Source organism: Empidonax traillii, unplaced genomic scaffold (genome assembly GCF_003031625.1).
Source record: "Empidonax traillii isolate 1590-97213 ecotype Southwest subspecies unplaced genomic scaffold, ASM303162v1 scaffold926:size687835, whole genome shotgun sequence".
Taxonomy (NCBI): Eukaryota; Metazoa; Chordata; class Aves; order Passeriformes; family Tyrannidae; genus Empidonax; species Empidonax traillii.
The window spans coordinates 191,328-204,517 of NW_020956119.1; the positions used below are offsets into that span (position 1 = coordinate 191,328).

Below are 13,190 nucleotides of genomic sequence, written 5' to 3' on the forward strand. Positions count from 1 at the left end.
CAAAGTATCCATGGCTATGAAATGGGATTTAGGAGCCTGGATGCAGAATAGCAGGCCTCAAAACCTCTGCTCAGCTGTGCCAAAAGTTCAGCAGCAAATCAGGATTATTTTTCAGGAGGGCTTTGCAGGAGAGCACACTCAGATGACATCTGCCTCCAAAAGGCTTTTTTTGAGTCTCTGTTCCCACGGCTGTCCATGCTGGATTCTGCATGAGACACAGCAGCCATCTCCTCCTACATATGGTTGTCAAAGTAGGATGCTCAGCAGGGACTATGGCTGTGCAGGATCCATCCTGAGCGGAGTCACTCACATACCCCCCAGTGAGTAGTCTTCCCAGGCACAGTGCTCCAGCACCCTTGGGAAGGTTTCCCAGGAAGGAACGAGGGGGAGGTTTGACTCTGCATCAGCATGCACAGAGAAGAGAGGTGGTCACAGGGCAAGACAAAGGTTAAGATGGACAAGAGTATGGCCAGGCAGCTTGGTTGCTCTACAGATAGCTGTGAGAAAGCATTTTCCAGACAGTGTTGCATGTGTCCCATTACACCATCACATCCTTGACCATCAGATGAAAGTACTGGATAAAGGCATTGAAGAGAGTGAATCACTTCCAGTAGTAGTTGTATTTCAAGCATCAAGTGCTCTTGATCCTCATTGAAAGGGCTTAGAGCCCCACACCAAGCACTGTACACAGACATAGAGGCAGATGCCTTAAGCATCATGGCACAAATTGTTGATGTTGAGAGGGCTGGGACCTTTACTGTGAGCACATCCTTCCCAACTCATCCATTTGTACTCCTTCTCTGTCTGGTGGAGAGAAATGGGCTCTTCCAGATGATTCGTTTCAAGCTGAGATGAGCCACAGCCCAGCAGGCACGTCCATCCATACACCCTGCAAATCCTTATCACATCAGAGATAGCCCACTGCCCTGGTTACCCCAAAATCATGTGCTGGTGCTCCCAAACCACCATGTTTCTGCATCTGGGCATGGCAGCCTTGGTGGAGCACAGCCCTGCCACCAGTCCCTGGCTGCCAGTGTCACTGGACACCCTTGCCCATGGAAGATGTGCCCACACACACCACAGACCACTGTCCTGGCAGAAAGGCGACAGCAGTTTGACTCGGTTCCTTTCCCAACCCCTCCTTCGCTCTGATGTAACCTCTTCTCCTCTGTTTGTTTGAAGGACTCCTCTCTGCAAGGAGAGCCAATGAAAGAGAAAAAGGATATCGAGCCAGTGCAAAGCAAAAAACAAAGGCTGGCCAGTGTCACCAGCAGCGAGAGCTTCGCAAGCTCTGGGTTCCAGGAAGATAAAAGCCTGAGTGATGTGGAGGAGGACGAGGAGGGTAGGTATTAATTCCTTCCTGTCCCTACATGGGTTGTGATATTTTTACAACATACTGTGCATCCCTGAAATTTTTTTCCTCATTTATCACCCTAATAAACATCCGTGGGAGACACTCAGAGGGTCATGTCCAGAGGATAGAAGATTTAAAAAAAGATTATTTCCAGAGTTACTAAATCTGACAGGAAAATGTGTGATTGTTTCTTCTGACTGCTCCTTATCTTTGGGGAAAACACAGCAGTGTCCAAAGCACGGGGTGTAAAGCAAGAACTATTTTTGTTTCCAATGACAGTGGGTTGACCTTCAAATACCACACTGTAAAGACTGAATTTATGGGAGTAATGGGGTCTGTAAGAAAGGGGGAAAATAATTGGGAGTGATTTTTGTAACAAATCCCGCCTTCTACCTCCATAGATGCTGATGATCTGTACAAGTTGTCCCTCACTATGGAGGACCTGATCTCTTACAGCTTTCAGGTGGCCAGAGGCATGGAGTTCCTCTCCTCCAGAAAGGTGAGTTTTGTGCTGAGGATTTTTCCCTGCAGAAGGACGGGATTCAGAGGGGAAATCATGTCTACATTTTAGTGACACCTTCCTTGGGAGAGCTCCCAAAGGAAGAGCCATTTTCCTCTTGGTGTTATAAATATAACAGTGTGTTTATCCAAGTCTCTGCAGTCCATAAACACAGGATCATGACTGAAGGCAGTGGGTCAAGCTCATTCATTTGGGAAAGATCTTTTGGGTGTGGTAGGTTTTTCCTTAATTTCAACATATGGGAGCTCCAAATGATGGGGAGCTCCAAATGATTCAGCGCTTTTTCTGCAGATGTCAAGGGGCTTAAAAATGTATCTCTTTCTGGACTTAAGAAATTTTTTTTTGTTTTTTTTTTAAGAATTGCCACTGTTTACATTAACTTCATGTAAACTACAGTGAACTTCTCTAAAAAAAAGTAAATCGATCTTAATAACAATAAGAATAATAATAATAATTTTTTTAAGGATATGGGAGACAGGAAATTTGTGGGCAGGAATAAGGAAATGCATCTTGATTGTGAAACTTTTATTATAGTGCATTCATCGTGACCTGGCAGCCAGAAACATCCTTTTATCTGAGAACAATGTCGTGAAGATCTGTGATTTTGGCCTCGCAAGAGATATTTATAAAAATCCTGATTATGTGAGAAAAGGAGATGTAAGTCAAGATGCTTTTTATTTGCCCAAATGTTTATAACATATCATTTCAAACTGTCCACCAAAATGTTCTGTAGACATTCACATTTCCTGAACTTGAGAGCTCAAAAGCAAAGATGAGCTATCCAGATGTGTTGAGCGTCTGGAAAGCATTTCTATTCTCAGCCATAAGGCTTAGACATGCTAACTGCTTCACAGCTCTGCCCTATTAATACTTTCTTTTTTAGACCTGTTTCTTGGCTGGCTCAGCATAACCCCCTTACTCAGTAAACTTCCTTCAAGGAAACTAGTCCCTCCAAATGAAGGTGTGTGCCCTCCCCTGCTCCCATGTCAGGTCCAAGCACTGCTCGATGGTGCTTCTAGGAGCTGAGCAGGACTTGCTGCCTCCAGCACATGCTCCGTGGTTGTTTTGCTCCTGCTGGAGAGAGCAGGCAGGAAGCACCTTGCCAGGTCTGCCATGAAGGCTGGGTTAGCAAACTGCACCTGCACCCACTGGTGCCATGGGAATTTGGTGTGGGCATTGGAGTCACGCAGACAGTCTCTTTCTGGGGGTCTCACTCACCTGCCAGCCATTCCCACATCCATAAATAGCTTTTGAGATTTACAGCATTGTTGTTCACATAACTTGGGTACTCCTCAGGAGACCCTAACAGGCTGTGCTGAGGGGACTTCAAGCGTTGCTATGTACTTCTGCAATTCAGGCTCTGAGAATTTCCCTGAGAATATCTCCAACACTATCACAGAATGATTGTGCATGAACGCAGGGTTTTCTCCCTTCTCTCTATGATATAGGCAAGAGACCTCTGCTCCTATATATCCCAACATCCCTGTAAAGAAACGGCCTGGTGACAGGTTTCCAATGTCTGGTGTTTTGTGCCACACATATTTTAAAAGCAGCCTTTTACTCCAACAAATTGTTAAGTGTCTGAATGAGTGTGGGTTTATCTTGACTGCCTGTAAGGAAATCCCACAGGTTCCTGTTGAATGGTAATTATTTACGTAACAATATAGAGTTGATTCATCTATGATTAAATTCTTTTAGGCTTTGAAAATAATAGTCAGGTTTGTCCCTTTTACTCCAGGCTCGACTTCCTCTCAAGTGGATGGCTCCTGAATCCATATTTGATAAAATCTACAATACAAAAAGTGACGTGTGGTCCTATGGGGTCTTGCTGTGGGAGATATTTTCCTTGGGTATGTTTACTCTGCACGTTGGGATCTGGAGTCAGGAATGGGGAATGCGGCTTGGGGAAAAACATCCATTACCTTCAATGATCTTTTGACATGTGTTTCATGAAGAAAGACTTAAATCAGTCAGAGGTGGGGTGTGGGGATAGAGATAGAGGGAATATCATGTGTGAATTAAAAGTTTTGATGTTTGTAAGGCACCCTGAAAGCTCACGTGCCATGCTGAAAGCCTTAATGGGTAGCACAGCTGTTTGAGAACTTTCCCACCTACTTCTGCCACGAGCAAGACCTAAGCTTCCCTCTTTTCTCTGTTGAAACTCTTGGCAGGGCAGCACAGCCAGAACAGTTGCAGTGCTCTGTCTGACTGATGCCACAAACCAGAAAAATTAAGCAATTTTTTAAGCATTTTTATTGAATGTGGAACTCTATGGGGTAACACGGAGCTTTGAGCCTGAGTCTTCAGCTGCCCAGGCCCGAGGCATCACCTCCCATGCCACAGAGAGCATTCAAGACACTGAGTGCCACTGGGTGATCTCTCAAAAGCTCCGTATTTCTGTTGTGGGAGCAAGGGAGCTAAACACACAAAGAGGTATTTGCATGTATCCAATTCTGTCACCTCCATTTCCAGCCTGAGACCAGTCCTGGAGGGATCCAGCATGCCACTCACCCAGGCTACTGGATACAGCAGATGAAAAGCATCTGCACAGATGCCACAGGATGAACTGGAGCATGCAATCCAAAATTAAAACCCCGCCAACCTTTTTTTCTCCTTTCTTTCACGTGGAAAAGGCAGGATACATGATGTACACTGAGTGGGAACAACAATGACCATCAGAATAGAAGAATCTTAATTGAGTTCAACACAGAGGCTGACAAAAGAGGCAAACAGCAGAGGAAACAATACTATACAATTCTCAGGGCAATCAATCATTTATTAGTTTAAATACGTGTTGTTGGTCAGCCTGCCAACTCTTGTGATTTTATGGTCAGCTTCATAATACCTGCTATTTTTTTCTTAAAGCCCCAGCTCCTTGAACCTGACAACTCTCTGAGAGGTCTTTTTTTATTTTTTTTTTCATTCTCCCTTTTCCTGATTTTTTTTGTCCATAGGAAAAAAAAAAAAAGGTACAAAACAACAGCACAATCAAGCTGCTTCTTAAAAACACAGAAACTAGAAAAACAATGCAAATGTACCGTGATGTGATTTAAAACAAAGATTTCTTTTTTTTTTTTTAAGGTGATTTTGAGCATTTGGGGTTTGTTAATACTCTGCTTACTAGAATTTGAAGTAGTCCAAACCAATAGAAAGATCAGACTTGGCTGTTCAAGTCAAATTCATGTGTATTTTTTCCATTCAGGTCAGGAAAGCAGCGCAAATAGTTGTGGGTTTGATCTTCCCCCCCCTCCAAGGACTGGGGCTTGGAGCACCACCAGCAGCAGTTCCCTACCTGTGGCAGCTGGCAGGACCAGACCTTGCAGGGGAGGGGACATTCTCTGACCCCCAGCTCTGCAACCTGGTGCTGCACATCCCAAGTTTTTGAGGGAGATGCATAAGGGTTACAGCTAGGTCACAAGCACCCAACTCAAGGCATGTATCTATTCTCCCAATGTTGCCTCCAGGTGCCTCTCCTTACCCTGGAGTCCAAATAGATGAAGATTTTTGCAGCAGACTGAAGGAAGGCACAAGAATGCGAGCTCCAGAGCAAGCGACCGAGGAGATGTAAGATGCCTTCACTTGCCTTGTGTACCTCCATCCAGGCCTGCTTTGCAGATAACGTAGAGTCTCTGTAAAAGCACCCTGGCCCAGCCTAAGGAAAAACAACTCAATCCTGCATCATTATTTTCTTGTGTACCCCCCACCTTGGCCTCCTGATCCTCCTGCAGGGTAGGAGAGGGCAGGGAGGGATATGGACCTCAGCCCAGGGCTGTGCTCCGAAGGGTGCTGAGCAAGGAGGAGGAGTAGGAAGGTCATTCATTCCTCGCCAGGTTTAATATTTACTGACATGCACACAGATAAGTGAGGGAGGAATGTGACATTATTAACATCATCTTGACTTAGGAAGTGACAGCAGAAGCTTCCTTGCAATCACTCGGGTAATGAGGGTCCACCCTTTCCTGCACACAGTGTCTGATGGCAGAGGAAGGTGACAGGAACCCACAGCCTCCCAGCCCATGTCGTCTGAGTCCTTCCACCATGACGTCGGCTTTTGTTCCCCACTCCCCTCCCTTCAGGTGCAGCCTCAAGCTGCTACTGCGTGGCCAACACGCTTTTGGAGACCTAGGGGGGGTCCAGATGAGAGCCTGAGTTTGCAGCCCCTCTGCCCTGGAAGTGGGACAGAGCACCTTGCCCAGGGAGGCACATGCAGCACACTGAACATTCACCCTGCGAAACAACTCATTGAGAAACATGAACATATTCCAGGTGTTTTACCTCTGAAGGCAAAATTAAGTACGTGTAGGCGTCTTGGTGCCTTTCTGAGTGCTATGTTATGACTCTAAATAGCACCACTTAACAAAAAATAGTTCTGGAAGAAGAAAAGGATGCAAGCCAGCCATGCCTATCTGGGAGTATTGCCCATTGGCTGATTTTATTATCCTAGTGACAGTAGATAAGAACCTTTTTTTTTTCTCTTCCACATATTTTATTGCAGGAAGGAAAGCTCAGCTTGACCAATACAAGGAAGTGACACATTCATATAAGTCATCTTAGGATGCCTTAACCTAAACATTATCAGTTAATAGATGTTTAATATAAAGGTTTAATGGTTAATTAGGAATGAAAAAAAGCAAGTATGACTAGTTGGCTGAATTATTCTTTTGATGTGGTCTTCCAGGAAGGTGTGGGGGTTTTTGTTTTGTTTTTGTTTGTTTGTTTGTTTGTTTTGGTTTTGGTTTTTTTTGGGGGGGTGGTGTTTTTTTTTTTTGGTGGAAAGTTTACTGCTTTACTTTTAGGAAGAGGTCTTGGTGGTGTTAGAGAGAATCTTTGTGAAGTCAGGCAGGTTCAGGAGTTAACTCTATCACTGACAAGCTGTCAGTGACTGCGCTGCCTTAGATCAAATTAGATGTAACCCTACCATGTGCTCACTTTGCTTTTATCCTCACAGTTACCAAATCATGCTGGACTGCTGGCAGAGCAATCCAAATGACAGGCCCCGGTTCTCTGAGCTGGTGAAAAAGCTGGGTGACCTGCTGCAAGCAAATGTCCAGCAGGTACTAATGTCACCACCATGTGCTGTCACCAGGGCAGGGGTGACTGGCCACGTGGTCTCAGGAATAACACTTTTGCTTCTTGTTTGCATTTAGGAAGGCAAAGACTACATACCCCTCAGCACAATATTTACAACTGAAAGTGGGTTTCCCCCTCCATCTGACCCTTTGTGCAATGAAAATCTTTCTGTTACGAGCTCAAGTTGTGGAAGCACTGAAAATGTCAGGTGAGACATGCAAGATTAAGACTGGGTTTGTTTCACGGGGATGGTAGCTCGCTGCATAGCCTGTTTTGGACCCGGATGAGAGAAAACACTCAGATGTGTCCCATCAGCCACTGAGCCACCCACTGGGCTGGGACAGTTCTTTGGAGTGTCCCTGCACGGGGGTACCTTCAGGTCACAGGGCTCAGGCATTGCGAGAGGGGCAGCTGTGTGCCTCACTGGGGAGTGAGGTTTGGGTGGGGTCTGGTTAAGGAGTCCCTTTTGTATGACCTACCTTGGGGACAACTGGGAACCGCCTAAAGAAACAGAGACATATCCAGCACTTCCTGCTTACGCACTTCACACTCTCACCAAAACCTCTTCTGCTTTTCTTGTTGAACAGATATATAAACACTTTCAAAATAACCCCCCACCAGCGCATAAAGACATTTGAAGAGCTTCCCATCAAAGAAACACTTGTATTTAATGTAAGTGACTCCTGGGCCACATGGTACACCATGTATTTCTTTTTATTTGTGTGACAGATTTATACAGGGATAATCAAGATGGGGGCGGGGTTACTGTTTTGTCAGTTCTACTGATATAAGGTCCAAAATTAGCTGTGCTTGCAACAAAATGTCATCCCCCTGCCTTACAAATTGAGGTTGGCAGATTCTTGTTGACCATACCATAGGCTGCAAACACTTCTCTGATAAAAAGTGGTCAGTTCCAGCAGGCCTGCAAAGTACAGCTGCCAGAGTCCCACCTGAGTCCCACTGGTGTGGGAAAGACACTTAAAATCCCTTGGATTTGCGTTTTCATCTGAATAGCAGTGCACAAATAAGAATTGTGAGTCACATTTCCATCAGAGGGCCCTGGTAGGAACAAATCTTGTTATCAGATGGACAAAATGGGGACATGTCAGTTAATGGGACACACATACAGTCCTGGTAGGGGTGAGCATAGGTGAGAGGTTGGGGCAAGCTCTTAGTGACCCAGTTGTATGCATTAAGCAATAGGAGGTGGGAAAGGCACAGTGGTCCTCACAGGATTGAACTACAGGCTGGCCAGAACCTCATATTGCACGTAGACACTTTTCTTTTAGCATCCTGTATCTGCATATCTGTATGTGTTTGCTGGACTCCAAAGCAAGGGCAGTTTCGAAAGGTATCATTAAATACCTGGGCACTGCAGCATCTCCAGTAGCACAGATATACTGTCTCCCAGACCTCTTTCAGTATCAGCAACCAAATGGATGCTAGAAATCAGACCAAAGAGGAATTGAGTCCATTGTGAAATATTTAACACTTAATAAGATTGCATCTTTCTTTTTCCTTCAAGGATTACCAAGCAGACAGTGGGATGGTGCTGGCTCCAGAAGAGCTGAAACGCTTCACATGGACAGGCAGCAAGCAGAAACGGACGCTCTTTGGGTCTGTATTTTATGTTCCCTTCTTCTTACTTTTTAGAGGGCAAAGAAGGATTCAAGGTCCTTGTGCTAAATTCTGCCTCATCAAAGTAGCTAAGGTGTCCCCAGTCCCTGGAAACTCTCATAGTGAGTGTGTTCTGCTTGGTTGAATCAGCAGCCGATCATCTCCCCCACCTAACCCTCTCTATGGCTTTGAGGAAACAAATAATCCACAACCCCTTTGATGCATGTCAGCAATATGATTTATTGGCACTCTATTGATCCACCAAAGCCTCAGCTTTATGCCAGGATGGACAAGTGAGTGGCAGGGAGCACTACACTAAGGTAAGAGGCAGGTAACTGTAGGAAATATGCTCCTGATAATGGAGGAGGAGGAACATGTGACTGAAACAACTTGCAGTTGTTTCTGCAAGTCCCCAAGGGCAACCCAGCTAGGACAAGGACCTCTGGGCTTGTTTTTGCCCTTCTTTTCCATGACTCAGCTAAGCACAACCCATTTAACACCCATGGGCTCAGGATGCTAAAGTGGCAACTTTACAATAGATGGATGTGAGGGCCTCACTTCTCTTCCTGCCTTTAAGCACTTGAATATATTGGCCATCTTCCTCCACCTAATTCCTGACAGCTGCCCAAGCAGGGAATGAGGGCTGCCCTAAGAAATGAGTTGCACTGACATGAACTCTCTGTAAATGGGAAGTGTTTATTTTCTCAATGCCGGCACTCTATCAGTTCCCAGCCTCTGCCAAGCTGGAAGTGTCCTAGTTTCGGCTCAGTGCTCTCACCCAGCCCAGAGACTGGCCAGACCCAACCCATCATTCATCTCACGCTGGCAGGAGGTCAAGGCCATCCTGCCATACTGCCTGTGCCAAACTTGTCAGTGACCTGCAATTGGGCAGGCTGAGAGGTGTAGCATTGTCGCGACGAACAATTGGAGCTGGCTGAAAAATGCAGGCAAGGCAGGGAGGACTCACTTAAAGAAAAATTCCAGTGACTAAGAGGGCGTTGGTTGAAAGCACAGAAACGTGTATGGGAGCATGCACACTCACAGTGCTAAAATACACGGCATGGGTAAAGCGTGCTGCTGGCATGAGACTGCACTGCAGGCAGCAGCACTGCTCATGCTTGGCAAAGCCAGGGCAGCAGAAGTGACTCCAAATGAATGCTGGGAAGCCCTTTCTCCTGCCTTGACCTTCCAGAAAATAGGCTTGTAAGCAATTGTATGGTATTTCAGTTCTGTTGAGGCACACTGTCTTTGGAGGAGTCAGGTACTACAGAGCTTGGAATGTGTGTGGATATTACGGGGTTCCAAAGGATGCAGTGATCCCTAGAAGCAGTTCAGGTCGTTTTTCCTCTGTGTAAACACGACATTTCTGAAGGCTGCTGTCAGCCACAGAGACAATATGGCAACCTGCCCAAATGAAATTTATGAAATGCCTTTTTTCTTTGCATGGTACAGATGCATGGAGTGTGGCCCGAACACCCCTCCAGAAGTGCTTAAAGGGACATTTTTAACTGCTGAAGGGAAAAGGAATGCTTGGATGGGAAAAAAATTGAACTCAAGAGTGGTTGCTAGAACCTAAAACCTTAGGGAAACAGAGTGGAGGACTGAGATCACACAAAGCCATCTGGTCTGTAAGCTAAACAAGTGGTACTGTAGTGCTGTGCCAGAAAGCACTCATATATGTGAATGCAGGTAGTGACCCTTTAGTCTGCACACATTCCTAAAACTGGTAGCTTCTTAGCTAAGCATCCTTTACCTAGGCAGTAAATAAACACACAGGGAGCCCCTGGTGGTCTAGAGGTTAAGGATGCAGCGCTGTCACTGCCGAGGCCCGGGTTCGATTCCCGGTCGGGGCCCCTCCCCGGGCAGATGGAGCTCGTTAGCCCTCTATAAGGCAATCCATCTACGTCCTGAGGACCTCGCTGCCACCGTCCAAGCGTGCTTGGCCCCGGCAGATGAACCTTAGGATTAAAGGGTGGGCTCAGTTCCGTGCACACTGTGTCTCACCTAAAAAATCCAATGCGCAGGCTGGAAGGTGTAAAGACCTTTCCGGTTCTTCATTCGCGAAGACTGACCATTAAATAAACACACCTAAACTTTGTACTGAGCAAGGTGGAGCCTAGAGTGGTTTGACACATGTGAACTCATCTAAGGAGATACACAGTCCTACTTCTTCCCTTGCATCTCAAGCATCCTTCTCCTCTGCGGTCCTGTGCTCTTGTGCTGACATTTCAGCTTGGCTTGCCTTGCAGGGAGCTGGTTCAGATTGCTCAGTTGTCAGAACAGCTCCAGAATAGTTCCTGAATGAGCAGCAGCAGCTCACTGTCAGGGTAGTTGGTGCCAGCACCAGGCTGAGGAAGAGTTTCACCCTGCTCTTGGCATTAGATCCCCTTCACTGCAATGTCCCAGAGCACTTGCCCTCACACTGTAAACCTCACCCTGCAGTTTAGGACACAGATGCAGACAAAACGCACTTGCAGCAGTGGGCGGGTCCTGAGGCAAGCTTGAGGGTGCTGTGGCCCTGTGCAGGCTGGCATCCCATGGTTCCCTGTTGTCCAGAGTAGAACAATTGGGCTCAGCATGTTTTTTTTTCACTGCTCATAGCATGTGGACTGACATTCAAGCCAGCCAGGTGGGGTGATGCTTTCAGACCAACACAGGGGGAAGGTGTGTCCTGGAGCACTGCATTCAGACTTCACAGGGCCCCATCTGCCATCACAGGCTGAAGAACTGCTTAGAGTAGAAGGAGCCAAATCCACTGCATCCTATCCGTTCCCAGAAGCCTTGGGTAACAAGATCCCAAAAGAAAGGTTTGGGGGCAGAGAAAGAACGGTGTGCGCGCTCCTTTACAGGTAGAAAGAATCCCAACTGCAATCCTTTTTTAGCTTTTCAGTACTGGTGAAAAAGCCCAACTCAAGTAAGCCAAAATCCTCAGGCTGAGGCAAACCTTTGAGCCAATGTAAACTCCTAAGCCAGAAAAACAGCAAGAACTCCTCCTCCTGTGAGCTGGAATAAGTGTCTCAAGAGCCAGAGCCAGCCTCTAACCTTACTCTGGTCCTGGACATGTCAGGAAAGCAGCAGCAATTTCATCCAATAGACAATTCTAATTAAAGACCTACTAAACACAGTTTCCAATTACATTACTAGAATGGAAAGAAGATAGTCTACAGCTAGACAAGCCTGTAAACTCAGAGCCTGTAAACTGACTGTAAACTCAGTCTCAAAATGAAACCTGACTACAGATGATAAAACCCCTTGGGCTCCCTCAAAGCTCTTTGTGGGAGAGCATGCCCAGGTACATCAGTGCACTCAGGGTAAAATTAACAGATGTAGCTCTACTGATATAAAGGTCTATTAACTGAAGTAGAAGCTAAGTTTAGCTCACAAGAAAATTCTAAGGATGCAAAAACCTGGTGATGAATGAAAGGATCGAAGTGTGACGGTTTCAAGACTCATAACTTTACATGCACACTCCATTTTTGCCAGCCCACTGCTCCCTAAGACTCACAATTACAATGTAAATCACAGGAACATTTCTCTTCAAACCCATCACAGTAAGTCCATTGAGTCTGTGACTAACCTTGTCATATTTACAGAATTTATCCCAAGGGCAATATAAAAATATGGGATGCCTCTGTAATCCTTATCATGTGGGCTCCTCCTCATGAACTCCATCCATTTACAAATAAATGGAATGGGGTGGTCTTCTTGGAATTGGACCTTCCAATTTCCTACAATAGGACAGAAGACAGAGACCACACTCCACTCCTTAAAAAGCACACAGGCTTGTGATTTAAGCATTTGAGAAACTGTGACATCTAAGAGCAACTGTTACTTCTCCATTTCCTAAACAGGAATGGACCTGTACTACCAGTTCTGTACTTTTATTTAAAGATCTAACAGTGCAAACTAAAATGAAAAGCAAAACCTTGAGCTCTGAAAGCCTCAACAGACGTTCTGACTGTCTTCTCTGGAATTCAAGGCTAGGGTTGCCAACATTCCTGACGTTATAAACAGAGAGGGGTGAATTGTCCATGAACTTCTAAAAGTACAGGGGAGGAATCTAATTTTAGGCACTGTGGTCCAACATGTTTGCATTAGGATTTCACATGTAATCGATGATGGAAAATGCTCTGGTTTGTCTTTTGTCTATGGATAAATCTTTGGTACCCAACTTCAATGGTGTGAAAATTCTCTTTGCCTTAACTCTGTTATTGAAAGAGCCCTTTTAAGTGCTGCAATCTCTTAATATAGGTGAGAAAGTGCTGTAAAGCAAATAGTGTCTTTAAGAGTGGTTTGGTTAAGAAGACATGAAACCTCTCTTTGAAAAGAGCATCTTATAAAAGGAAGCTTACAGGATAACTGGTCCTTTGGACAGGAAATTTGTAATTCAAACCAGCACTTCATGTTAGTTGCCAGAAGAAGCCCAGGATAGGAGATATCCAGACCTCATGATGGCCTTCCTCACAAACAGTGGCTGTCTATCTTAGGAATTCATCCCAGCGTTAGGTTTTGGGAACACCTACACTAGTAGTTTTCTACTTTTACCCCAATGCTTGAGACCTTTCATTACTTCACTCCTGCTCAAAAAAAAACCCAGTTCCCTCTGGAAGAACATTTAGGCACAGGGAG

General features: G+C 45.6%; 1 protein-coding gene across 1 annotated transcript in view; it reads left to right on the top strand.

The window, feature by feature from the left end:
* Positions 1 to 13,190, top strand: part of FLT1 (fms related tyrosine kinase 1) — a 110,621-nt gene that overhangs the window by 94,976 nt on the left and 2,455 nt on the right. The window contains exons 21-29 of the mRNA XM_027903039.1: positions 1,183 to 1,342; positions 1,756 to 1,853; positions 2,409 to 2,531; positions 3,613 to 3,724; positions 5,339 to 5,438; positions 6,823 to 6,928; positions 7,022 to 7,152; positions 7,532 to 7,616; positions 8,470 to 8,561. Of these exons, the coding sequence (XP_027758840.1) occupies positions 1,183 to 1,342; positions 1,756 to 1,853; positions 2,409 to 2,531; positions 3,613 to 3,724; positions 5,339 to 5,438; positions 6,823 to 6,928; positions 7,022 to 7,152; positions 7,532 to 7,616; positions 8,470 to 8,561 (1,007 nt within the window). The remainder of the gene's footprint in view (positions 1 to 1,182; positions 1,343 to 1,755; positions 1,854 to 2,408; positions 2,532 to 3,612; positions 3,725 to 5,338; positions 5,439 to 6,822; positions 6,929 to 7,021; positions 7,153 to 7,531; positions 7,617 to 8,469; positions 8,562 to 13,190) is intronic.